The sequence below is a fragment of the Tiliqua scincoides genome, chromosome 10 (assembly GCF_035046505.1).
Source record: "Tiliqua scincoides isolate rTilSci1 chromosome 10, rTilSci1.hap2, whole genome shotgun sequence".
NCBI lineage: Eukaryota > Metazoa > Chordata > Lepidosauria > Squamata > Scincidae > Tiliqua > Tiliqua scincoides.
In genome coordinates, this window is record NC_089830.1 from 26,555,862 (window position 1) to 26,581,399 (window position 25,538).

The 25,538-nt window shown below is 48.0% G+C and overlaps 1 protein-coding gene across 1 annotated transcript; it reads left to right on the forward strand.

The window, feature by feature from the left end:
* The first annotated feature begins 67 nt into the window (after positions 1-67).
* NAPA (NSF attachment protein alpha) lies at positions 68-24,413 on the forward strand. Its single transcript, XM_066638326.1, has 11 exons — positions 68-230; positions 11,108-11,190; positions 12,005-12,121; positions 14,848-14,894; positions 15,839-15,916; positions 16,254-16,309; positions 18,477-18,561; positions 18,797-18,901; positions 20,196-20,264; positions 21,251-21,301; positions 22,673-24,413. The coding sequence occupies exons 1-11, from the start codon at positions 127-129 to the stop codon at positions 22,772-22,774; spliced, it is 897 nt and encodes a 298-aa protein (XP_066494423.1). The 5' UTR covers positions 68-126; the 3' UTR covers positions 22,775-24,413.
* The last annotated feature ends 1,125 nt before the right edge of the window (positions 24,414-25,538 follow it).

A 25,538-nucleotide genomic window follows, 5' to 3' on the forward strand; every position in this document is an offset into this window, starting at 1 on the left:
TCACGTGGGCGCACCGCCCCGCGGGGTCACGTGGTGTGGCGCGGCGCGAGCGTGCGCGACGTGGCCCCGCCCCCGCCCGGCGTCGTCAGCGGGCTGCTGTCAGTGCGGGGCGAGCGAGGCGCGGCGATGGCGATGGACACGAGCGGCAAGGAGAAGGAGGCGCTGCAGCTGCTGGCCGAGGCCGACAAGAAAGTGCGCGGCTCGCAGGGCTTCTTCTCGGGGCTCTTCGGGTGAGGCCCGCGGGGGCCGCTGGGCGGCGCTTCCCTCCCCTCCCGGCCTGCGGGGCTCTGGCGCTGGAGCCGGGCCTCTCGTGGGTCTGCGGAACTCCCTGCCACGGGACGCTCTGCCCCAGGGCCTTCTGCAAAGCCTCCAGCCTGTAGTGGGTCTGCGGAACTCCCTGCTGCAGGAAGCTCTGCCTCAGGGCCCTATGGAAAGCCCCCAGCCTCGGGGTCTTTAGTCCAGCCTCTTGTGGGTCTGCGGAACTCCCTGCCGCAGGACACTCTTCCTCAGGGTCTCGAGAAAGCGTTTTTGTTTAAACCAGTGTGTCATTGGCCTGTGGAACTCCCTGCCCCAGGATGCTCTGCTTCCAGGTCTTGAAGTGAGCTCCCTGAGGTAGTTAGCTTCCGACCCCCCCCCCCCCCAGGCCCAAATCTTTCTCTTCTCCTCCCTCTTTAACTTCCTGGATTGGAAATGGAATGGGGGGACAGGGCTAGAGCTGTCTTGGGTTTGCAGAACTCTTTGTCACAGGATGCTGTGCCTCGGGGTCTTGAGGCTGTGCCTGGGAAGTTGAGCTCCCTGGGGCAGTCTGCTTCCAAGCCTGGTGCTGGGGGGAGGGCTGCTAGCTGCCCACCCTTGCCTGATGCGGTGTGGGATGTGCAGATCAGGCTCCCAGATGTAGGGGCACGCTTTATGCCTTATGAGAGAGTGTTCCTGCCCAAGATGGCTGTGTCTGGTTTGTGCTCTGCCTCTCGTGTGCCCCTCAAGATGGGTCTGGCAGAGCTGGAAAAGGTCCCTTGCTCTGCCCCCCTCTTCCTTTTCCAGCTGCGGGAGTTGGAGTTGGCATATCAGGTAAGTGATGTGGGCCTGCAGTGCTGTTTACAGTCAGTTCCCATCGTCCACTAAGGTTCGGTTCCTGGAAAACATGGTGGATACCAAATAAGCATATACTGAATCATTGAGCCTATGTGGAAAATTGGGTTAGGTTCCAGGGGACCCTGTTCACCTTACACTCTAGGAACTTCGTGAACCTGAATCTTACTTTGAAGTCTATGGGGCTGGGTGATAGCAAGGTGGGGGGACTCATCAATGCCTCCAACACCTGATGCTTGCTCCTCTGTGCTGGGTGTCCCTCAATGCATCAAAGGTGTGGCAATTTCTGGCTATCCCTCAACTCATCAAAGGTTGCTAGATCAATGAGGCCTCTTTCAGCAGTGGGGAGTGGGTGGCTTTTCCTCCTCCTCCTGTCTCTTGGCACCTTCCCTAGGCTTGTTGCAACCCTCAGGTAACCTTCCAGAGACCTCTCATCATCACCAGGATTGTGAAGGTTCAGCTGGAATCCCCAAGATGGTGGGGCAAGTCTGGAAGCTGACACAGATGTGTCCAACGATTCTCCACGGGCCAAAACCCCCTGCCCCATTGGCCATATGCCGTATAGGCATCTCTTCCTCCCACCCCTGCACAGTGCCCACGCTGCCTTCTGCTAGTGAAGAGGACACTGTCTCTTCTCCCCCAACCTTTCTCGCCCCTGCCTTCTCATAGCTGTGCTGAGCCCACCCAACCCTGAGTGCACTAGCACAGTATTTGTGGATAATGAAACAGAGTCCAAGGTAACAAGAGTGGGTGACAGTTCTCCCCTCTATGATAAGCAAATTTGCATATGAAGAAAACTGTAACAGGTCTTGTATGAAACTCAAGGCAATGTATCAAAGAAGCTTATTTTGTTCTGATCTTACATAAAATGCCTACCATTTTTTTTGGGGGGGGGGACAAAGTATGAAATAAGCTTGTTTTGTTCTCACTTAGTGGACTTTAGCTAGGAATTTTAATAGAATGCCTACTGACCCTAACCCTATACTTAGACGTTCTAAGCTTCTTTCGTACTTTGCCAGACATTCGCCAGAATGCATGTAACTACATACGTGCTCATATGCATCAAGTAAAGGATTTATGTGTAAATATATGCACATATTTTTATTTGTATGTTCAGGGATGTGTGTATTTATAGAGGCACACGTTTTATTTGTGCGTACTGTATATAGTTACAAAAGTCTGTATTTTTATAGAGACATTTATATATATAAATGTATAAAAGAGTTGTATAATGTGTGTGTGGATTGTATTAAAGAAGTGAAAGGATATAATTGAGAGAGAGAGAAAGCACCATTAAAAATATACCGCTAAAAGGCAGGAGAGCTGCACCCCCAAACCTTTCAGTGATAACATATAAGTGAAGGAATTTGGGGTGCCTTTGTGTGTGTGTGTGTGTTTAATATTTTAGCTCAGTGGTGTCTGTGGGTGGGAAGCCAGGGAAAGAGGAGGGTACAGTTGATTAGGGATATATGTATTTGTTTGTGTGTCATATACTGAATCAGGGTAGGCTGTTGGGCTGTCTAGCTCAGGGTTTGCTGTGGTGGCCTGGCAACAGCTGGCCATGATTAGGGGGATAGAGAGATTTGGTGTTTATAAAGTAGCTTCTTAAAATCCAAAATGGGCACAGACAGATACTGTATTTCTAGTCCTGCAGAGTTGCTGCCAGCCAGTGTCATGCCAGCCTGACTATGGGTACCAAGCAGCTTCCTGTGATCCTAGACTGAGTCATGCCATCATTTTTCCTAGTTGTTGACACTGGCTGGCAGTGACTTCCCAGCATGAGGAATGTATTTGTTTTTATTATATCTAGACTGTTGGGCTGTCTAGCCCAGGATTGTTGACAGTGGTTGTGCGTGTTTTCAAACAGGGATTTGTCTTTGTGTTACCTGGGATGGTGCAAGGGATTGAGCATGGGGCCTTCTGTGTGGAAATCAGTGGCTCTATCACTGAACTATGGCCTCTTCCTGTTTAGGAGGTATATGCAAGGGTGGGTGGAGCTTCAGTATAAGGTCTAGAAGGGAACCAGTTCATTGTTGCATTAGGTAATCTTATTTTGTGTTTTTTCACTGAGGAGTTCAAGCTGGCACGTATAGTGGCTTGCTCTCTTTTCTCTCTGCTCCCCCCAAGTTCATCCTTACAACAACCCTCAGAGCTAGATGAGGCTGAGAGCATTGGTGATTGGCCTAGGGTCACCTCATAAGCTCCATGGCTGGTGGGTTGAGGCTGCAGGGCACTGAATGAATGGGAAGGCATTTTTTTCTGGGTATTGGTATGTGTATGTGAAGGGGCAATATATAAAGAGAAGAACTGTGTGGGGGAAGGGCAGGGATGACAGTGGGGAAGGGTGCAGGGGGGGGTAGGAAGAGGGTGGGATTGGAATTACTAGTGGTGCACTGGGGCTTGGGCCAATGTTTGGAAGTTTGTTGCAGCACTACCCCTGTGTATTCGGCAATGATGTCATCATTGAACTTCCTGGTTGATGAGCACCATGTCCAATTGGTCGCACATCTTAGAGAGAGCAATGGCTTGGGTTTATGTGGTGCTGGAAGGAGAATACCAACTGGGTTGGGGGGGGATTGGTGGCTAGCAGTGGGACCAAGACAGGAGTAACATTTGGGGGTGTGCATGAATTTTTATTTATTTTAAAGTATTTGTATTCTGCCTTTCAGGTTTAAAAACCTTCCAAGGCAGCATTCAACAGTAAATTGAAATGGTGAACAAATCAAGGAAAACAGTTAAAATTGGAACGAAATAAACCATCAAATGCCTGATGGTATCAGGTCTTTGTGATCCATTTAAAAGCAGCAAGGGAGTTCACCTGATGGCCCCCACTAGAGGCCCAGTGTCACTACAGAAAAGGGCCTGTTTGTGCTACTACCAACCAGATGGGCTGACTGTAAAACTTGGGCAGACTCTTCTGAGCAGTGCTCTTTTGGGTACCTGAAAACTGTGTTGGCTGTGCTCTTGTGGAAGGCCAAGGAGCCTTGGTTGCCTGTCATGTCAGAACTCTCCCTAATCTTTGCTGGCTTGTGCGCCTTGCGCTCTTCAGCTTGTCACCTGAGTGTTGACTTTTTCCAGTGTTTGCCCAACTTTTCTGTGAACGATGCCACATGCTCTGTACCACATATGTCTTGCTTTCTTTTGTTCAGAGGCACGACATTAATTAGCATGCTTTGCTCCCATGTATGATGACAAGAGGCTGGCCATCCTGCTTTCAAAATATTGGGAAGTGGTCAATTGGCAAATGAGTTTCTGTTCAGCTGAAATAGAAACTTAAACCATGACCTAGTGATGTGTGGGGCAATCTGGCCTCAGTGGCACTGCACAAAAACATATCATTTTTCCTCATCTACCCTCATATACCTCTCTCCTCCCTGATCATGCAGTAATAATTGAGCCCAGCTTGTTCTCCAATTCTCTCTGCTTCACAGGTTTTCTTGCTATGCCCAGGTGGGATAACTGTGGCGGAGGTAACACGCTGGTGGGAGGTGCTGCAGACCACTTAAAAGCACCTGGGCCCTTGTGCTCCAGCCTGGTTTTTATTACTATTGCTGCTGTCCAGGCTGGTGGTTAAATCCCAGGTGTCTGTCCCAGAAGGCAGCTTAATGCTTGGGAGGAGGGATTGTGCAAGCCTAATGCAATCATATGACAAATGTTGATTGACAGGTGTGCCAGAGCTGTTGTTGTCCCAGAAAGGGCTGCTGACTTCTCTGAGATGAACTGGGCAGTGACTGCTTGCTCATGGAATGTATGAGTGTTGTGAGTTGAGGTTGTACTCCTGTGCGCACCAAGTACGTAGTAGGGAACTCAGTAGGACTTCTGCACAAACCTTATAGGATCAGGTTGTATCCCCTTTGCTTTTGAAGCATTTGCGGTGTTGTCAGGAAGGTTAGAACCCTCAAGGAATGGTGGATGGAATCCTTACCTAAAGCTGGAACTTGATCATTCCTCCCCTGCCCCAGGAGGGGGACCGGAAGTGTGTGACACAAGTGCTTACTGACTGCAGCTTTTTGTCCACCCTGGAACACCACAGTGGCCTGATAATATGTGGAAAGTACTGTTGGGAGGCAAAGCAAAACACACTGCAGGGGACCAAGTAAATGTCATTGACTTGGGCCCTGGGTGTTTGTGGTGGATTTCTACCACCTACTCTCTGTGAAGTCTGACTCATGGGGAGATCTGATATAGGTTTGTACCTGCATCTTTAAGGATGTATCTTTATCTTAACAGTGACTCAGGAAAAGATAGGGGAAAAGGAGGGTCTTGGGCCAGTTCTGCAATTCAGGACTCAAAAGAACATTGGTACTCTCCTAGTTTTATGTATCTTCCCTACAGCCCTATGGCTGTTTTCTGAAGTCAGAGGAGGAAGCTTTATTAGCACTTGTAGCCCAGTTTGAAAGGCAGGAGAGTGCAAAGCAGCAAGCAGAAGAATTTTGTGAGAGGAACTGAGTGTCCTTGGGAGCAATGAAGAGAGTCAATCAGACTAGCCCTGGGTGCACAGACCAGCAATGAGGAATCTGGTGTTTGCTTAAAACCAAGACTTTGCTGAGCCTGCCAGTACTGCAGCTTGTGACGAATGTCCTTGTAGCCTTTCCCGGATGGAGCCATCCCTCTCTCTCTCAAGTTCTGCCCTTCCTCAGGCAAGCGAAGCTCTTCCTTTAATTGTCAAATTTGAGATGACCCTTGAGTGTTTTTGGTTGCATAATAGATAGAACTTGATCTTGGTCAGAGATGAATGGCTTCCCTTCATTTAATCTGCAGCTGTATAATGGAAAATAACAGCAGCAAGAGAGGCTGCTTTTTCTTGGAAGCTGGAAGTGTCCTTAGAAAGGCCCTGGGGCCGGCCTGCACCTTCCAGCTGGCAGATGGCATTGCATTGTTCTGAGTGTGCGCATGAGAGCGCGAGGGGTCAGTTCCTTTTGAGCTGTCTGTGGCAAGAATAGCGGGAGTTCGTAGGAAATGCTTTATCCTTTTTAAAAATGGAGCTTAGCTAGAACCTAGCTGGTGGCTCTTGCACTGTCACCTGTGGGCGGATGAGGAGAGAACCGGTCTGTGCCTGCAGCTTTTCCTAGCCATGCATCTGTTTGCTCCCCGCAGGCAGTGTCTGTTGTTGAAACAGGAGCATCCGTTGCCTTGCAGGAGGGAGGGGGGGTGCAGGGAACTGAGGGCATATGACCAAGCTGGTGAGTCAGACCTGGCTCTCTCTCCTGCCTACCCTCATCTGAGCCCTGAGAAGCTGAACACCTCCTGCAGCAGGGAGCCGAAATGGATAATGACTGCTTGCAGGCTGTGAAACAAGCCTGTGCCAGTTGCTGGGGGGGGGGGGCACATGGAAAAGGGGGGCACAAGGGGGGCACATGGTAAAGGTGCAAAAGAGAGCGACTAAGCTGATTACGGGGCTGGGGCACCTTCCTTATGAGGAAAGGCTACGGCGTTTGGGCCTCTTCAGCCTAGAAAAGAGACGCTTGAGGGGGGACATGATTGAGACATACAAAATTATGCAGGGGATGGACAGAGTGGATAGGGAGATACTCTTTACACTCTCACATAACACCAGAACCAGGGGACATCCACTAAAATTGAGTGTTGGGCGGGTTAGGACAGACAAAAGAAAATATTTCTTTACTCAGCGCGTGGTCAGTCTGTGGAACTCCTTGCCACAGGATGTGATGCTGGCGTCTAGCCTAGACGCCTTTAAAAGGGGATTGGACGAGTTTCTGGAGGAAAAATCCATTATGGGGTACAAGCCATGATGTGTATGCGCAACCTCCTGATTTTAGGAATGGGTTAAGTCAGAATGCCAGATGTAGGGGAGAGCACCAGGACGAGGTCTCTTGTTATCTGGTGTGCTCCCTGGGGCATTTGGTGGGCCGCTGTGAGATACAGGAAGCTGGACTAGATGGGCCTATGGCCTGATCCAGTGGGGCTGTTCTTATGTTCTTATGTTCTAAGGATGAGGAACAAAGGTGCAGGGAAGATGATAAAATGGGAGAGCCATCAAGAATGCTTCCGTTGTTGCCAGCAGTGACACAGTCCAGCTTTCTAGTGGCTGTAAACATTTGGAGATAATTGTGTGTTGCTTTTGTTCCATCCTCCTTCCTTGGAGGTGGTGTGCGTAGTAGCTGAGAATCTGTTCTTTGATAGGACAGCTAGGATTTGGGCTCACCTGTTCTGCAGACTGATGTGGCACGCACCTCTGTGGGCCTGACTTCTAAGAGGCATGTCTAGGATTGGCTGCAAGGGACACATGCATGTTCCCCTCTCAAGTGCTCGAGATGGCAGATCCTTGGCCTGGAACGTTCTGCTGCTCTTTGGTCTCCTGATAGAACCAAAGTTCTCGGGGATCCGGTCCATGATTGCTAAACGGTTTTGTAGACACATCCTTTGTGATCCCTTTCCTCTGTTACAGTAAGGAACAAAGAAGTTGTGAGAGACCTTTCAGATGAGAGTTGTGGCTGTGCTTTTCGTCAGAGGCTGCAATAGATGTACAAGTATGAGGAAGTGTTCTTTTTTAAGTAATGGAAAAGGTGCAAAAGAGAGCGACTAAGTTGATTACGGGGCTGGGGCACCTTCCTTATGAGGAAAGGCTACGGCGTTTGGGCCTCTTCAGCCTAGAAAAGGGACGCCTGAGGGGGGACATGATTGAGACATACAAAATTATGCAGGGGATGGACAGAGTGGATAGGGAGATGCTCTTTACACTCTCACATAACACCAGAACCAGGGGACATCCACTAAAATGGAGTGTTGGGCGGGTTGGGACAGACAAAAGAAAATATTTATTTACTCAGCGTGTGGTCGGTCTGTGGAACTCCTTGCCACAGGATGTGGTGATGGCGTCTAGCCTAGATGCCTTTAAAAGGGGATTGGACAAGTTTCTGGAGGACAAATCCATTATGGGGTACAAGCCATGATGTGTATGCGCAACCTCCTGATTTTAGAAATGGGTTATGTCAGAATGCCAGATGCAAGGGAGGGCACCAGGATGAGGTCTCTTGTTATCTGGTGTGCTCCCTGGGGCATTTGGTGGGCCGCTGTGAGATACAGGAAGCTGGACTAGATGGGCCTATGGCCTGATCCAGTGGGGCTGTTCTTATGTTCTTAAGTATTGAAGCCTCATTAAATGCTTTTGATTTCTGCTGAGGGGCGTTTTATGGATTAAACTGTTCCCCAGTGATGTTGTTTATCTTCCTTACAACACTTCAGTGATTTAATTTTGTCACAATAGACCCAAAGAGAAAATCATTTAAAAAAAAAAGAAAAAAGCCAACCTCATTTAATACAGAGTTCCACAACCCTGGTTGTCAGTGGGAACGTCTCCCACTCTAGTGAGCCTCCCTCCCTAACATAAAAATACTCTCAGTGAATGGAAGAAGCCTCTGGGGGCTGGAGGGGTCCTCTCTCACTTTGCATTGGGGCTTAGAGAAGGTGAGAAACAGGTGACATGTTGTTTGTTCCTTGGATGAGACATTTGTGCTCTCTTGCCCTTCGCACACGCTGGTGCAAAGTGAGAAAAGACCTTATCTGTTGTCTTTGTCAGCCTGCGTTCTTGAGAGAGGACTGGCGGTTGCCACAAATACTTGGCTTGTAACCCAAGCTGGCTTGGGGAACCCTTGGGGAACACAGACTTTCTAAACACTACTATAAAATATATAGGTATCAATCCTGCACAAGACTGAAGGGGAAAAAAAATATACTGGGTCCATGTGCCTTGGGTATCCGGGCATTGGCCTTTCTTTCTGCCCTGGTATTGTGACTGTGCAAGGATTTCTTAGAGGGCTTCTATGCCAGAGAGGATGGCTAGAGCTCCATATTCTCAGTGCCCGCAGGACAGTACTGCTGTGCTGTGTATTGTGAGATAGGCAGATGCTGCCCTGGCCCAGGAATTTATCACTTGATGCCAGTGAGCTAAGCCATAACTGACATCTTGCTTTTGCTTGGAGACTATGAGCTGTTCAAATCCAGCTTTTCCAGCCACCGTAGCTTGGAAATCTTCCAAGCAGGATTTTTTCATGGTTTGGGGGAAGTGGTGGTGGGTGCAGTTAACTCTTGCTGATATTTTCAAAAGTGTCTCGAACATGTGTTTGGAACATAGCCTTGGTTTTCCCTGCACTTCTGGTCCTTTATTTGGGGCCCCTTCTCCTCCCAAAGACAGGAGAGAACCTGGGCTTGGAAATGCTTCTCTTCCAAACCGCAGGACTGATTCCGTTGAAACTGAGGCTTCTGGCAACCTTCTGACTTCTTGCCATCTGCAAGCAATTCTCAAAGGGAACGAATCTTGAGCTTCCAGTGGGGAAAAAAAAGTACTGTAATGTTTTCTAACTGCTAAAAGACAAAAGCCTGTTAGCCAGGTGCCTGCGAGAAAATATTCCTTTACAGATTGTTTGGGGCACTGCTAAGAAGAGAGAAATAGCCCTAGTCTTGGGCAGGTTTGGTGGTGTTCAGGAATAGGGCACTTGTTTCCTATTGCAAAAGTCTCCCCAATCAGAGAGGTACACAGTGCAAATTGTAGGGCTGAGTCTGATCTTGGAGTGCCAAAGAATTGGAACTCTCCTTACCTTTGGGTTCTTTCTAAAGAAAGTCAGTCTTGGCTAAGCATAATTTAAATTGATGAGGCAAGTTTAGTTGCAACTAACGCCCCCCTTCGTTTCAATGAAACTCAGTCATGATTAATTTTCTTTGAGGCAGCTTGTATTTTGGGGGGCTGACTGCTACATTCTGTTTCCGTGCTCATGCTCAGTGCGACTTCACATGCAATAGCAATATGATTAAGTAATAAATGGAGAACAATAAAAAATGTTGAAGCCATAGAACTACCAGTAAACACAATTTCAATAATCAGTAATAGCAATTTAAAAAAAAACAAAAAACAGCAGCTCAGAATGTAGATCTAAACCTTGTTGAAACTTAGACAATCCAAAGGTTCTTCTTTTCCAGAAGAGAACCTTACAATACAGCCCAAAGTCTTTAAGAGGCACCACCACAGAGATGGGACTTTGTGAACTCTTTGCGGAGGGCGTTTCATCTCCTTGTTCATCTCAAGGAAAAAGAGATTTCAAAGAAAAAGAAAAGAAAAAAAATATTTCTTTACTCAGCGTGTGGTCGGTCTGTGGAACACCTTGCCACAGGATGTCGTCTAGCCTGGACGCCTTTAAAAGGGGATTGGACAAGTTTCTGGAGGAAAAATCCATTATGGGGTACAAGCCATGATGTGTATGTGCAACCTCCTGATGTTAGAAATGGGCTATGTCAGAATGCCAATGCAAGGGAGGACACCAGGATGCAGGTCTCTTGTTATCTGGTGTGCTCCCTGGGGCATTTGGTGGGCCGCTGTGAGATACAGGAAGCTGGACTAGATGGGCCTATGGCCTGATCCAGTGGGGCTGTTCTTATGTTCTTAAACTACAATTCCCAGGAGGCCTTGCAGGTCTTCTTGTTGTCTGGTGTACTCCCTGGGGCATTTGGTGGGCTGCTGTGAGATACAGGAAGCTGAACTAGATGGGCCTATGGCCTGATCCAGTGGGGCTGTTCTTATGTTGTTGCTTTGATGGAAAAGGGATGCATACGTGCTCTTTTGGTTTCCTGCAATGGTAGCCATGGAGCAAGGCCTCCAGTGCTGACTTCTAGGGACCCTTTGAAGGCGACCTTGCTTAGACAAAGCCAGGGATTTTCTCTTGTTTGGAATTCAGTTGTCTTGTGCTGTTCCGAATAGGTATGTTTAAGTAAGGCTGCAACACTTGGTCATTAATTAACCTAACTAATCAACTGAAGAAAACATTATGCTCAACTTTTTAGTTCTTCGAGTCAGTTGGGCATCAAATCATAAAATTGCATACAAGTACTTCTGAAAACTTCAGATGGCAAATGTGTCTCATACAAGATGCCTGTTGTGGCACAGCTTACGTATTAAAAATGCTTATCTCCTACCTATTGACCCTGTAAGGATTCCTGAATACCCAAAAACAATATCTGAAAGATAATTATAAACCGTGTTCTCTCTCTTGCCCCCCTTCCTCAGAGGCGGCTCCTCCAGGGTTGAAGAAGCATGTGATATCTACGCCAGAGCGGCCAACATGTTCAAAATGGCCAAGAACTGGAGTGGTATGTAGCACCCAATTCTCTTCTCATAGGTTAAACTCTGTACTTCAGAACTACATGTGTGAACAGATCAACCACACATCAGACTAACTGGATCTGGAATGATTCTTTTCACTCATGTTGCAGTGCAGATGTGTAGTCCACAGGAAAGTGGGAAGTTGGGGACTCAAGACAGTGGGCTGTGAAGGGTAACAGCGCTTCCTTGGGAGGAGGGTATCCATTGTGTCGGTCAGTTGCTTGTTGGTTCCTGGTTTGGTTTTTATGATGGCCTCTTGTGATATGGAGAACTACCTTGGACCCTTCTGGATTATGCCCTTTCCATTTCAGCTTGATATGGATACTGGTTAAGAGGACGATAATAGAGTTAAGCTTTGCAGGTTCTAAATCCCCATTGCGTGGCATGTGCAGCCAGCAGCTAATGAGGGTTCTGAAGATATAAGCCAAAAAATATATATGTTTGCAAGAATACAGCAGTTTTCCTTCTGCTGCCCTCCTCCCTGGCTTTCAGGGAGATAGGATAGACTTCTGAGGGGCTCTGATTTGAGGGGTAGTGTGCTAAATGCTGCCTCCGACTACTGGCAGTGCCATAGCCACTGCCCCTCTGTTGCTGCCTGAATTTGAAAAAGATGGGAATGGGACAGAAGAGGAAGTGTGGAAGGGGGCAGGGGGAGCAATGGCAGCCAGCACCAGTCTGCTCTCGGGAGCAGCCATTTTGTAGCTGTGTCAGCTCTGAGCTGAGCAAACCCTGGAATGAGCATAAGTTGCATTTGTGTTTCAAGCACTGCACACAGCCTTGTGACCTGTCTTCCTCTCCTAGCTGCAGGGAATGCTTTTTGCCAGGCTGCCCAGCTGCATCTCCAGTTGCAGAACAAGCACGACGCAGCCACAAGCTTTGTGGATGCTGGCAATGCCTTCAAGAAAGCGGACCCTCAAGGTAAGAGGCGGGTGGGGCAGTTGCACCACCTCCTCCAAAGCTGTGGCGGAATGGAATGGAGCGTGTGCACAAGTAGCATGGACACCTGCATCTTGGATGCAGAAGATACTGTTTTGCATAATTGAATCTACGCAGGCATGTTTAGGTTGTAGACAGTGGGTCTCTGTTGTGCAGAGCGCACAGCCTTGAGATGAACCAAATGCATGGCCTCTTGTGGAGGAAATGCGCAGGCTGTGTCTCTATAGCTGTTCGTATTATGAACCTGTATTCCTGGTTGGGCAATTTGGGGGTGGGTGGGTGGAAGGGGGAGCCAGCGTATGAGGCTTATTTGACTTGCAGTGCTTACCTGTGAAACGCTGCTCCATATACTCTCCGAAGCTGCAAGTCACGTAGGTTGCTGAAGGGCAAAAGCTACAGTGCCAGCTGGCCTCCTGGAGCTGGATGTAGAGGTGTCCCACTTTATCTGGAATCCTCAATTGCCTGCGGCATTGCGTAAGAGCTACCAGTTGACAAATCTCCCCTGCCGGACCTGTGTGGACCTTGTGCATGCCAATTTTTTTTATTCAAATATATCCTGCCTTTCTCTTTGAAGGGCACCTAGTTGTTGTTGGCATCCTTCAGTCTCGGAAGACTATGGTGTCACGCTCTGAATGGTGGTTCTGGAACAGAGTGTCCTCTCCAGTGCGCGAAGCCTGGGTAAAGTAGGTGTGGAGGATAGGCTGTTACCCATGCAGCAAATCCTCCCTCTCCACATCGCTGAAATGGTCCAATGGAAAGGCAGAGGCTTTATACGGTTGGTTCCAGCGACGTCACAGGAGTTGCCAGAACGTGACTGTGTTCAGCCATGAACTGCCTCAGGGACTCCGGCTCCGGATTTTGCCTCGAGGTTGACTCCTGAAGCCTTTTCCATAACTGGATGTAGCCACAAGGCAGTCGAGGTTTGGGATCAGAGTTTTCCTTCTCTCAGATGAGCTGCCTTCCCAGGCTGACGAGTCCCATCTACCCGGTGGCTGTTTAGCCGCCTCTTCGCCTCTTAGGACAAGTACAGCCAAACTGAGGGCCTATTCTTATCCCCAGCCTCCAGGGGTAATAGAATGGTATTATACATAATTAGGTTAGGGTGAGATTAGGGTGAGGTTAGGGCACCCAGTACAGTGCAGCTAAGTGTGGTCTGTCCACTCATGAGTCTTAACCTTCAGGCTTTGCCCTCTAACAGGGGCTTGGATGTCCCCTTTTCTTGCAGACAGAAAAAGCCTGCGCTTTGTACTTGGTATGACGTGGCAGAAGTGCCTCCCAGTGCTTTAGCCACGATCCACTCACTTAGGGAGTCGGTTGTGACCTCCAGCTGAGTTCAGGCTGAGCCAACTTTTCTCCCCTTCCTTGAAAGCAGCAGTTGTTGGAGAGTCTACCTGGTTCTCTTCCAGCTAGTTTGTGGTCTCCCCACGGCAACGAGAATGTGCAGGGCCTCTGCTCTGGTGCCCTTCTGAGTCGAAAGGTGCTCTTTCAGGATTTCATGTGCCTGACTGTGGGAACTAAGAGGCCCCCTCTCCCTCAGCTGCCTGGGCTCCGGGCAACAGTTTAGGGTGAAAAAAGATAATGAAGTAACCTGAGGAGAAAACAGATTTAATCCTCCCAGGGATTTGTTTAATCTTGGAGATTTGCATTCCGATTATCACTGCTGCTGCTGCAGTGGCAGAGCTGAAGAGCAAGCTGCCTTGCCCTTGTCTTTGTGCTGCAGGAGGGGGAGTGGTGTGTGGGAGGGGATTGGGGCGCTCAAGGGCTTGCCCCAGCCCTGTAGAGGTGCTGCTGAGATCCTGTCTTGGCTTAAGTCATTGTCTTCTGATGCTTCTTGATCTCTGGCTTTCAGTCAATGGTTGCTTTCTCCAGGAAAAGTGATAGTGTCAGGGAAAGCATGGCATATTTCTAGCGGAATAACTGAACGCAGCGTGGACGTGCGCACATTGATAGGCCCTTTCCCGCCCTTCTAGAGCCCATTTGCCAAAGAAGTGCAGATTATCCTCTTAGAACAACCTCTGCACATCTGCTTGTGCTGTGTAGTTTTATTGTGGCAAGAACTGCAGGGGGCCGAAGGAAGCTCAGCTGAATGTAACAGTCTTGCTCTAAAAACTCTGGGAGCTCAAACCACGTGATCATTTTGAAGGCTCTGAAGCCAGCAGCCTCTGCTCCTGCAGGTGAACAACTTTTCATTAAAAACCATGAGGACTAGAAACTGGCTTTTAAAGAGTGGCGTTCTGAGTTGGTGGGAACAGAGCTCATACCTTCTAACCTTGATGTGTTTCAGCCCTGCAGTTCCTCAACTGGCCACAGAAGGGCAGCATAGGAACCCATTATATTGGTTTTGGGGCACTAGCTGTGCTATCATGCAGTCAGTCACCCATATCATTCTGAGAAGAGGATTTGCTGGGGGGGGGGATCTGCTTGCATCCATTCCCACTTGGTGCAAAACAGACCACAAACAATGATGGGAAAGCTGCCCAGCCAATCCTTCAGCTCTGCTTGGCACTCTTTCCATTTTGTATAAGATCCTCGGACCTGAGCAGCTTTTCCTTAAGTGGCTATTGATCTCCTCCAGGGAGGGGACCTTGCTATAAATAAACCCACGGCTTTGTCCCTTGCAGCAAAGTCAGAGGAACAGCCTTGCTAGTTGGCCTTATTTCTTCATCATGTTGTGTTTAAAATGGCCAACTCTCTCTTTATTTCAACAGAGGCCATTAACTGTCTCCTCCGATCTATTGAGATCTACACAGACATGGTAAGTCTTTCCTGAGTTGTCTCTGTTATCCAGTTCAAAAGTCAGTTGGTGGTTTTTCTTTTAAAACTTGGGATTTGGGGGGGAGGGGAAGGTGTGGCTGTGAACCCCACAGAAGGCAGCATTTCTTCAGAGTCTTCTTTGTGCCTTAGGCATGGCTGTCAGTTCAAATCCTGTGTGTGAGAGGTGTCAGATTGGCTGCAGATACAGACTGAGGGATGGGGAGCAGGGTGTCTGACAGCCTCTGTGTGGGCCATTGTGTCAGGATGTATGTGTGCAGAAGTTACTCCTACTATCTTTGGTGGAGGCAGTAAGGTTAGGGTTCTTGCTGCCGTTGGTGGGTGGGGTCCTGACAGAAGTCATCTAGAGGTGATGTTTGCTAACTGAAGAAAAAGCAGCTTGTACTTTTTGCCAGAGGATTTGCAAGTTAATCTTGCAAGAAGTTAATCTTCTGAGGGATTGTTCTAAAGGGGGCTGGGAAAGGTGTGCCCTTAAACCAATGCAATATTATAGTGTGGAGGGTACTTGAAGTATAAAGCTGGGGGCTTTGTCAAATGAATTGAGAAATGGCAAGGTTAATCTCCAGTCTGGGCATCCTTCAAAGTACACTAAACCTTTAAAGACCATATCTGCACACTTGATTTTCAGTGTCTTTCCCCCTAGTCTAAATCTCTGTGCTTTGGGGAGTGTAATTGTATTTGCCCAACTGGCAGCTTAAAACATGGGGTGTGTTTTGCAAAGAGGATGGCTGGGTTGATTCAGGTGAATCTCCAGACTTTGGCCATGAAACCGAAGGCTCTGGACAATGCCCCAGTGTCTACCAACTTAAGGATTATGCACCAAAATGCACTCCAAAATGGGTTGTCTTGAGGCTGTCAGGACTGTACAAAAGTACCGATTTGATCCCAAATAGTTCCTCATGTTTAGCATGTCTGTCTTTCCATCAGGGTCGCTTCACCATTGCCGCCAAGCACCACATAACGATAGCAGAGATCTATGAGACGGAGCTAGTGGACATTGAAAAGGTATACGGTGGCAGGGAGTTTCCCCGTCTTGTGTCTCTTAAGGAGCCTGTCTGAAGGATATGTCATGCCCGGCTCCCTTAGGCGTTTCTTCCCAGAAGGCTGCAGAACAAATTTGAAAGTGGGAGCATACCTGGGCACTGTAACTTCTCCTTCTAAATCTGTATTTGCTTTAGAACTTGGGAGAGGGTGTGGGCTAAGCAAGCAGCAGCAATGGGGGTAGGTGGACTCCAGGGGCAGCACCTCTCCAACATGGGGGTGGGGGGATGGGGTGAGCTATTGCCAATCCGAGTTTGCTCTGATCTCGCATTATCTTCTCCTTTGTTTGCTTTCTTTTCAGGCAATAGCCCATTATGAGCAAGCTGCAGATTATTACAAAGGTGAAGAATCCAACAGGTAACTAAAGGGCTCTTGTGGTGTTACCCCTGTATCCCTCTTCTGTTATAAGATCACCCCTTTGAGGTGGTTCCACTCTTTACTGTCGGGTTGGCCTCAGAAGGTTGCGTTAGGGAACAGCTGTTCTACCCCATGGGGTTTATCTTATGGGGTGCCACAACATCTTCCTTTTGTGTCAACATCTGTGTGAAACTGCTGGGAAAGATTAGTGACTTGGGGTGATACGTTATAGATACTGTATACTGGTGATGATCAATGCGCTTTCTTCTCTTTCACAAAAGCAAGTGAGGCAGTGGATGGCCTGAACAGGAGTTTGAGTCACTGCTGGGCAGTATGATGGCAAATAAACTGACTTTTATTCACTGATTATTAAGCTGATGCTCTTCATGTGTGGTGCAGGGGCTTTTCTGCATTCAGAGCTGCTGTTAAGCGCATATGGCACCCATAGCAAGTAGTAACACTTATCCTCTTGAAGCTGCTGTGACTGCTTCTAGAAGTGGGTGACCTGGCTGCTGTGATTTACGTGCCTTGGTAACTTCCAGGCTTGGCTAGACTACTGTGAAGGGCTCTATATGGGGCTGCCTTTGAAGACTGTTTGGAAACTTCTTCTAGTTCAGGCATTCTGATGAGTGAGCGGCTAGGTCAGGTAAGGAACATCAGTTGTAAGAATGAGATAAAAATCTCAAATTTCATCAGTGTCCCCTTAGTAAAAAGTAACTTTTTCACCCCAAGTGAGTGGCTCTTTAAGAGTCTGAAATACAAATTCATTTGCATATCTCTGAGCAATCCCAGAGTGCTCCAGGGCATGAGTGCTTTTTTTTTTCCTAATTAAAAAGGAAGAAAAAACTACAGTGGCAGGTCATGGACAGTCAGCATGGTTCAGTGGCTCATGTTGGAGCAGGAAAGCTAGACTTGAAATCTGCCCAAGGCGAAGTAGTCAAGAGTCAGAGAAGTTCCCCAGGGCAGCAGTGAGGATGGGAGAAATGTAATTCTGTCCTGTGCCTTAGGCACAAGGCCGGCTCCAGGTCCTATTGTGGGCAGCTTCTTCAGCACTGTGAGCCATGCCAGAAATAACACCAAGCTGGAAGGCCTGCAAGTTTTTGTTACATAAGTACCGCAACTTGGTTGGCTGTACGGTGTGGGGGGGGGGGAAGCATCCAATTCTTGGTGTCCTCATGTGGGCAGGCAGCATTCTTCTCTCTCCTGATAGCCAAGTGCATAACTACATGTTATACTGGCAGGTGTGTATTTGACCTGCCAATCAGTGGTCTCTATTCTGTCATCCATCCGTAGTGGAGTTCATGTATATGCTGAGCTTCTTGGAAGTGTCTAGAACTTTGTCAAGTGTTCTGTCCCTGCTTTCATGCAGGGGAGCCCTGCCTGCTCAAATTCAGGAAGAGCACTCAATCCTGTGGCTTTGTTTTTGGTTGCTATCTCAGCAGAACTGTACCAGAGTAGCTTTTGGTTTGTCTTTTGCTCCCTTATCATTTTGAAAAAAGTGCACTGTGCTTCTATTTTTTAGTCTAAGAGATAAGGTATGTTGGTACTCTTTAAGAGCAAAGGGGGAGAGAGAGATGGAGTTTCTGCTGTGGGACTAACCTCCCCTTCAGGGGCATGGCTTCTGTGCATTATGTCTTGTGTTGACCAATTTGTGGGCTTTTGTGTCTGTTACCTGTGGTCATGGATGAGAGAGATCCGTTAACTCAGCATGGAGCTGACACTCTCCTCCTCCCCCAACAGTGAGGTCCGCCTGTCACAGACTTCAGTCTTGTCGGGTTTTCCGCTACTGGCATCAGTTTTGGCTTCCTCCAGACTCCACTGAGACAAGAACGGAGAAGCATATGTGTTTGCCTTGGTGTACTTTGTCCTGGAAGCTGAGAAGGAGATCCAAGGCCTGGGCATGCCCCTTGTGGGATCACCCTTTTTCCTTAAGCTGCTTTTGTGAACAGGGCACCTGCGTTTCGGTTATCCTTGGGCCACAGACTCGGCTGTCTGTATCTTCTTAGTGTGTGTATGGAAGGAGATGGGACACAGGGAGCAAGACCGCTGCTTGTTCAGGTGCCTTGAAGCCGTTTCTGCCCGATGTAGCATATGCGCAACAGGGATCGAATGTGTACACCTGTGGGCTGGGCAAAAATGGGTTAACTTGTCTTCCCTCTCTCTGCAGCTCTGCTAACAAGTGTCTGCTGAAAGTGGCCACCTACGCAGCTCAGCTGGAGCAGTACCAGAAAGCCATTGAGATCTATGAGCAGGTTTGTTTCTGACTTGCTGTCCCCCGTCTCCACCATGCTGTTTAAAGTCTTGAATGTATGGAAAGCCTTAATACAGTGCCTGAGGGCAAAACTGTAGTCTGGATCTGTGTCTCTCGGGTAGAGAACACTGGTGAGGCAAGGAGGTGACTAGAGTTGGAAACAGATGTCTCTTCCCAAGAGAACCAGTCTCTAGGCACGTTTTGAATGGCTTCGCTTTTCTCTTTGCTGTTTCTAGGTGGGTACCAGCGCAATGGACAGCCCCCTGCTGAAATACAGTGCCAAGGAGTACTTCTTCAAGGCAGCTCTCTGCCACTTCTGCATTGACATGCTCAATGCCAAGGTTTGAGCCACAATCTTCTTCTCTTTCTAGGCAGAAGGTCTTAAGCCACTAAAAGGGCCCAGCGTCCCAAGATCTTATGGATCAAGGATCTTTTAAGTGAGGTGTATGAACTCTTAAGAACATAAGAACAGCCCCACTGGATCAGGCCATAGGCCCATCTAGTCCAGCTTCCTGTATCTCACAGCGGCCCACCAAATGCCCCAGGGAGCACACCAGATAACAAGAGACCTGCAAGGCCTCCTGGGAATTGTAGTTAAGAACATAAGAACAGCCCCACTGGATCAGGCCATAGGCCCATCTAGTCCAGCTTCCTGTATCTCACAGCGGCCCACCTAATGCCCCAGGGAGCACACCAGATAACAAGAGACCTGCATCCTGGTGCCCTCCCTTGCATCTGGCATTCTGACATAGCCCACTTCTAAAATCAGGAGGTTGCGCATACACATCATGGCTTGTACCCCGTAATGGATTTTTCCTCCAGAAACTTGTCCAATCCCCTTTTAAAGGCATCCAGGCCAGTCGCCGTCACCACATCCTGTGGCAAAGAGTTCCACAGACCAACCACATGCTGAGTAAAGAAATATTTTCTCTTGTCTGTTCTAACTCTCCCAACACTCAATTTTAGTGGATGTCCCCTGGTTCTGGTGTTAATGTGAGAGTGTAAAGAGCATCTCCCTGTCCACTCTGTCCATCCCCTGCATAATTTTGTATGTCTCAATCATGTCCCCCCTCAGGCGTCTCTTTTCTAGGCTGAAGAGGCCCAAATGCCGTAGCCTTTCCTCATAAGGAAGGTGTCCCAGCCCCATAATCATCTTAGTGCACATGTAAAATCTTAATGCATCTTAATGTGCACATGTAAAATCTTAATGTGCAAATTACATGTGTAAATTACATGTAATGTGCACATGTAAAATCTTAATGTGCATCTTAAGTGCACATGTAAAATTTGGGGTTGGCAAGCACAGCTCTCTAACTGTCCCTGCTGCCAGTTTCCAAACATTCTTCCTGAGTTCTTGGAAGCTTCCAAGATTTGCCAGTGGGTTGCAGTGGTGGGGAGGGGAGGAAAGATGAACAGCAGCATGCAAGAATTGAGAGGTCGGGACCTGAAGCCATACAATTAAAAGTTCAGAGTTTGGGCGAGGGGGCTGTGGTGATGACGTGGGTATGAGCACGGCTGGAAATGGGGAGCCTTGCAACCTGTAGGAAATTAGGAGACTGGGCTGCTCTGATGTTATGTTGGTTGGCAGAACCCAGGCAATAACATCTGGGATTCCCCCCTTTTTTCAAAAAACAGCTGGCTGTACAGAAATATGAAGAAATGTTCCCAGCTTTCTCGGATTCCAGGGAGTGCAAACTGGTTAAAGTGAGTATATCTGTCTTCAATCTGGTCCTCCAACATTGTTGTGCTGGCACACCTGTGCATTGGCATCATTAAGGTTTACGTCAACCGGTGCAGGAGGTCAGTGCATCACCCCCATGATGGACCTCCTCCCATGCAGTGGGGTGGGGCAGTGCCCTGGGTGGTGGACAGTGGACTGGTTTTTTTACTGTACCTTTTGATCGAACACAGATATTTCAATGCAGTTTTTTCATTGTGTTCTGCTGTAAATTATGCATTGAATGGTATATAACATGATGGTATTATTCCTACATGCCGCGATTTTAGTCACTAGTGGTGTCACCTCTCCCATATTTGTGTCACCTGGCACGAACTGCACCCTCCGTATCCCCCTAGGGACGCCACTGCATCTGTGTCCTGCTCTTTAGGAGGAAGGGGACGCCAGAGGGCAGCTAAGATGAGCTTTTTGGGGGGGGGCCTGGTATAGTTCTGAAGCACACAAGGAAACTGAATTCTGCTCCTTGGTTGGTTGGGTTCATACAAGCTTCATGACTCATGATGCATCTGGCTCTAATCCTCAGTGTATAAGATTTTTGTGCACAAAAAAAGTGGTACTAGCAAGGTGATGCTGAGCGCACGGTCACCAAAGATGAATAAATGTGTCTTGTTAGAACTAGAAGTTAGGCGAAGGTACACAAGCCTTGCTTCTGTGAACACGAGGGTCAGAACTCTCTCCCTGGTAGGGGGGTGGGAGAGACTGGAGATGATCCTGATGTTGAATCTTGCAGTATGTATTTCTCTGAATCAGTTACTGGTCTAAAAACCTGGTTCTATCTTGAGTCACACCGATGGAATGTCTCTCAGGCCAGTGAACTGTGTGTGCCTACAGCACTCCTCTTCAACATCTCCCTCTGCTTCTTGGCTAAGGACCCAGTGAGGTCCTGCTGCTCTCATCTTGCTGTATTTGGGAACCATTCCCAAAATGCTCTAATCTCCTGTTGTCTTTGCAGAAATTACTGGATGCTCACGAAGAACAGAACATCGACAACTACACTGAATCGGTAAGGTCTGCTGCTTCCAGAGTGGTGTATGGGAGGGGTTGAGGTATTGAGTGTCTCTTAATCTATATCAGGGGTCTCCAGACCCTGGCCTGGGGGTCAGATGTGGCCCATGTTGAACCTCTTTCCAGCCTGCAACAAGCTTCTGGTGCTCTGCAAGCCTCTGGCCCACTGGACCAAATGTGAACGGAGCTGTGCTCTGGTTGCGTCTGGAGGATGTTCGGGGGGCTGGGGAGGCCACGCCTCAGCATACCTTCTAAAGAACACTTTAAAAACATCCCTTCCCGGTTTTCCCCAAAAAACCAGGAGTGACATTTTTGGGCCCTCTGAAGGCCCTCCATGGCCCTCAGAACATGCTCAGGGTGTTTCCTGTGATATGCTGGTTCTGGGTTATTTACTCCTTTACATGTAAGTAAGCTGCTTGTGGGCTGTGGGAGTGGGGGTCTATTTGAATGCATACTTTTTCTTGTTGTGTGTTGGTGCTTGGAGAAATTCTGGAGCTTAGAGCCCATTCATTCATTCATTCATTCATTCATTCATTCATTCATTCATTCAAGTTCCATCTCTGATGTATTAAATTCTATATTTAAAATTTATTTATTTTTCCGGCCCTCAACACTGTACCGGGTACTTAATGCGGCTTTCTGGCCGAAAAGCTTGGAGACCCCTGATCTCTATTGCAGCAGGACTGCATGGCTGGAAACTTGAGTTGCACCATTAGTTTGGGTCATGTTCTTTGCTGCCAACGTTCGCCTTCTCTGTGTGTTTTCAGTGTGTGTCCCTCCCATGTGACAGACTCCAGGGGAGTAAGAAGAAGCTGCTTGGCTGTGGGGGGGAGGGCGGAGGGTAGACATTGGTGCTGCATTGAGCGCCAGCAACTGAAGGCCTCTGAGCTAAATTCATCCCCCCTCTCAGGCTGCCAAACTGGAAGGGAAGGGGAGAAAGCGATGCATGGGGTGGGAACCTGCTACTGGAACACTTAGGGGGTGGTGTTTGAGGCCTCCGCATGCCTCGCGCTCTTTTCACAGTATAGCTCCAGGAAAGTCACTTCCAGATCAGCTCCCTAAATGTTGGAGAGCAGACCAATAGGATTGCAAGGATAAGCAGCATCTCGATTCAGAAACTGCCCTTTGTTCACTCTCGGTGAGCAAAATCTGTCTTGTAGCAGAGCCAGTGATTCCTAGATTCAAATCAGATTGGCTTTTACTTGAAATCTAACACAGACCAAAGAATGTGATACCTGTGCTGTCTTATTGCTGGTTGAGCCATTGCAGGCCAGCACTGAATGCAGAGGCCTGCCAGATGTTTAGGAGCATGTCTTTGGAATTGCCTTAACTACCCCGGGGCTCAGTCTTTGGCATCTCTCCTCTCCAGGTGAAGGAGTACGATTCCATCTCTCGCTTGGACCAGTGGCTCACCACCATGCTTCTGCGCATCAAGAAAACCATACAGGGCGAAGAGGAGGACCTGCGCTAAGCTGTTGACTTCCCCACCCTCTGCCCCTCATCTGCAGAACTCTGCATGGATGGGCTCTGGGGGAGGAGAGGGTCTTGGCATGAACTGGACTTGAATGGCAAATGGTTTTATTCCCTTCCTCCTCATCCCCCCCTCTCCCTGCCTCCGCCTTCTTATTCAGCAGAAAAACGGGGCCAGGGAATGCTGGCTGTGGACTGACTCTGGCTGGGGAGAGAGATGAAGGCTGAAAGATGAAGTTCTCTATTTTTGTTGTCATGCTTCCATTTCCAGGTCTGAAAGCACCTCTGTTGTCCTGATGGCATAAAATAATTTGTATGGTTTATTATTTAAAGCTACTTTAGCAGATTCAGCTGATAATACCAGCTTTTTTCCTGCTCCTGGATAACTTGTTTGAAGAAGCTCCCTTGGGGTGGAAAATTTGCCCTTTGTGTAGTAGTGGAGATGCCTGGTCCCTGTTGCCCCATCTTGCTGCACCCCTCTGACCACATGTTCCAGAGCAGTTCCTGCTTCCCTCCCTCAGATAGGGGTGGCAGGGCTTATCAAATACTTATCCTCTAAGAGTCTCCAAAAGAGCAGCGTTGCCTAATGTACTAAACATTGATGTGGAGGCTGGCTTCCCCCCCGTCCCTTCCCTTTCCCCAAGTATTGGCAGAGTTGTCTGAGAACTGGTGATGCTCTAGATACTTATATGGTGTATGTGCTAACTTGGCTTCTCTTCCTGACTGCAGGAAGTTTACTTGCTGTGCCCCAAATGCACCACCTGGAGTTCAGAGAGGAAAGCTTAGTTTCTGCTTTATTTCCTTTGTGTTAGAAGTCAGTGCTACACACCTATTCATAATACTAGAGCAAAAGGTGGCAGTGCTTATCTGTGGCCTGTCACTAGGGGATGCAAGGTGCTAATTTTGCTGCTGCCTGCGTGGCAAGTGGCAGTTGGTTCTTGAACCCGTGCAACAGGTAGCCCCAAGCTGCCCCCCCCATTAGCACTAGCAACTCCATGTGCCAGCTGTTTGGGTGACAGCCATCCTGTCTTGCATGGCTCCCCTCCTTTAGGATTAGTTCAAAAGGAGTGACCTTCCCCCCCCCCCCCAAAGTTTATTGTGTGTTCTGTACTCATTGCCATAAAGTTTCGTGTTTTCCGAGTTTCCTCTTTTTCTGGTTTCAGGAAAATCTATCATGTGGCCTGGGAAAAGGAGGGTGGCACTTCTTGAGGGAGGGGATTTTTGCCCTTTAGTAATTCTCATGCTTTTTTTATTATTCATGGGGGAGAGAGAGAGAGAGAGAGAGAGACTTTCGAAGTACTGCTGCATGTTTTAAAGTGTTCACCAGAAAGTGACTCTGCTGATCTTAGTAAAATTTGCACACAGCAACACAACATTATTAAAAATTGCATGGGTGGAAAAACGAAACCTCAGTGATGTCCACCTAATGGTAGTCTCTCTCTAGTTAAAGTTCCTGCAGCTTTTGAGCTTGAGCAACTTGCATGTTTTCAGATGTACTACCCCTTGCCATCCTGTCCCTCCCGGTGTTTAAGGATGAATTCTGCCACCTTTCCCAACACCCCCTCTAAGTTGTGATTCTATTTTCTGAACACTGGCTGTGACTCTATATATGTCTATAAAAACACAATTGTATGCTTGAATCCCACTGCCTGCGTGTGTGTTTTGGGCTTCAGACCAGTTTACTGTGATTGATTTGGAGCAGGACTGCATTGAGCTTGAGTCTTCTGCTTATGTTCCTCCTTTGCTAATGGGCACTGTCTACAGGGTTGAGTTTAATCAGGCATATACTGTTTATTTTGCTTAAAAAAACACACACACCCCAAGAAAAGCAAAGTTGTGCCATTCTCTGTATATAGAAGGTAGAAGGCAACCAGTTTGCAGGGCCAGGTTGCTTTATCCTACCCTTGTAGTCACCGATTTTCACAGGAAATGCAGTCACAGGAATATGCTTGTGAATTGCTTAAGCATATTCCTCGTACAGCAGATGGACTCCCAGATGAAATCCTTGCAGGTACTTGAGCCTCTTGGAGCTACAGAGAGCATGAACTGATCAGATACTTGGTTGACTCCTGGGGGCTTGCAACCTTTCATTCAAAAGGTAGGGCCGTCAGCCACATTTGACTCGTTACCAATTTTCCGTTTAATTTTATAATCCAGCAAAGGTGCTTCCTGAAGCTCATTCATTTCAGAGGTTAGCTTTGAGTATGAAGAATTTTGCTTGAAACATAAGCTGCCCTTCATTGCTTTAGAGAAAAAAGAATTGGTGATTAAGCACTTGCATTAAACACTGCAACTAAACAATTATGACCAGTCCTTTCACAAGACACAGACGGGGTCTCATACAGTGTTCCCAAACCTTTTAGAGGCCTGCCTGATTTATAAATGCCAAGGGGTGTGGCGATAATGATTGGGCAGCAGTAGCAGCTTGTTTAATGATGCACATAGCCTAGTCTACCCAGTCAGTTTGTGACCAAACAAATTGGGTGGGTCCGAGACCCACAGTTTGGGAACCACTGGCCTAGAATTCACAGAGCTTTCTCTCTGTAGTCCTGTGCTTTAGCTAAACCACTACTTGGATTTAAAAGGCATGCCTTGTGCCCCAGTTACCTGTTCTCATGTTGTTTCAGTGTAGCTCTACAAAAAGCAAGTCCCATTTTGTTTTGTTCTCAAAGCCAGCAGTCACAGCAAGAGCTCTGAAAATACAGCAGGCAAGATCCTGATGGGAAAGAGGGGGAATGTTTATCCTATTACTAGGGACGGAAATC

What these genes read in the sequence shown, in the direction of transcription:
- NAPA (XM_066638326.1), top strand. Translation starts at nt 127, where the DNA reads ATGGCGATGGACACGAGCGGCAAGGAGAAGGAGGCGCTGCAGCTGCTG. An exon ending in TTCTTCTCGGGGCTCTTCGG is followed by an intron (nt 231 to 11,107) that starts GTGAGGCCCGCG and finishes CCCCTTCCTCAG; the next exon opens with AGGCGGCTCCTCCAGGGTTG. An exon ending in AATGGCCAAGAACTGGAGTG is followed by an intron (nt 11,191 to 12,004) that starts GTATGTAGCACC and finishes TTCCTCTCCTAG; the next exon opens with CTGCAGGGAATGCTTTTTGC.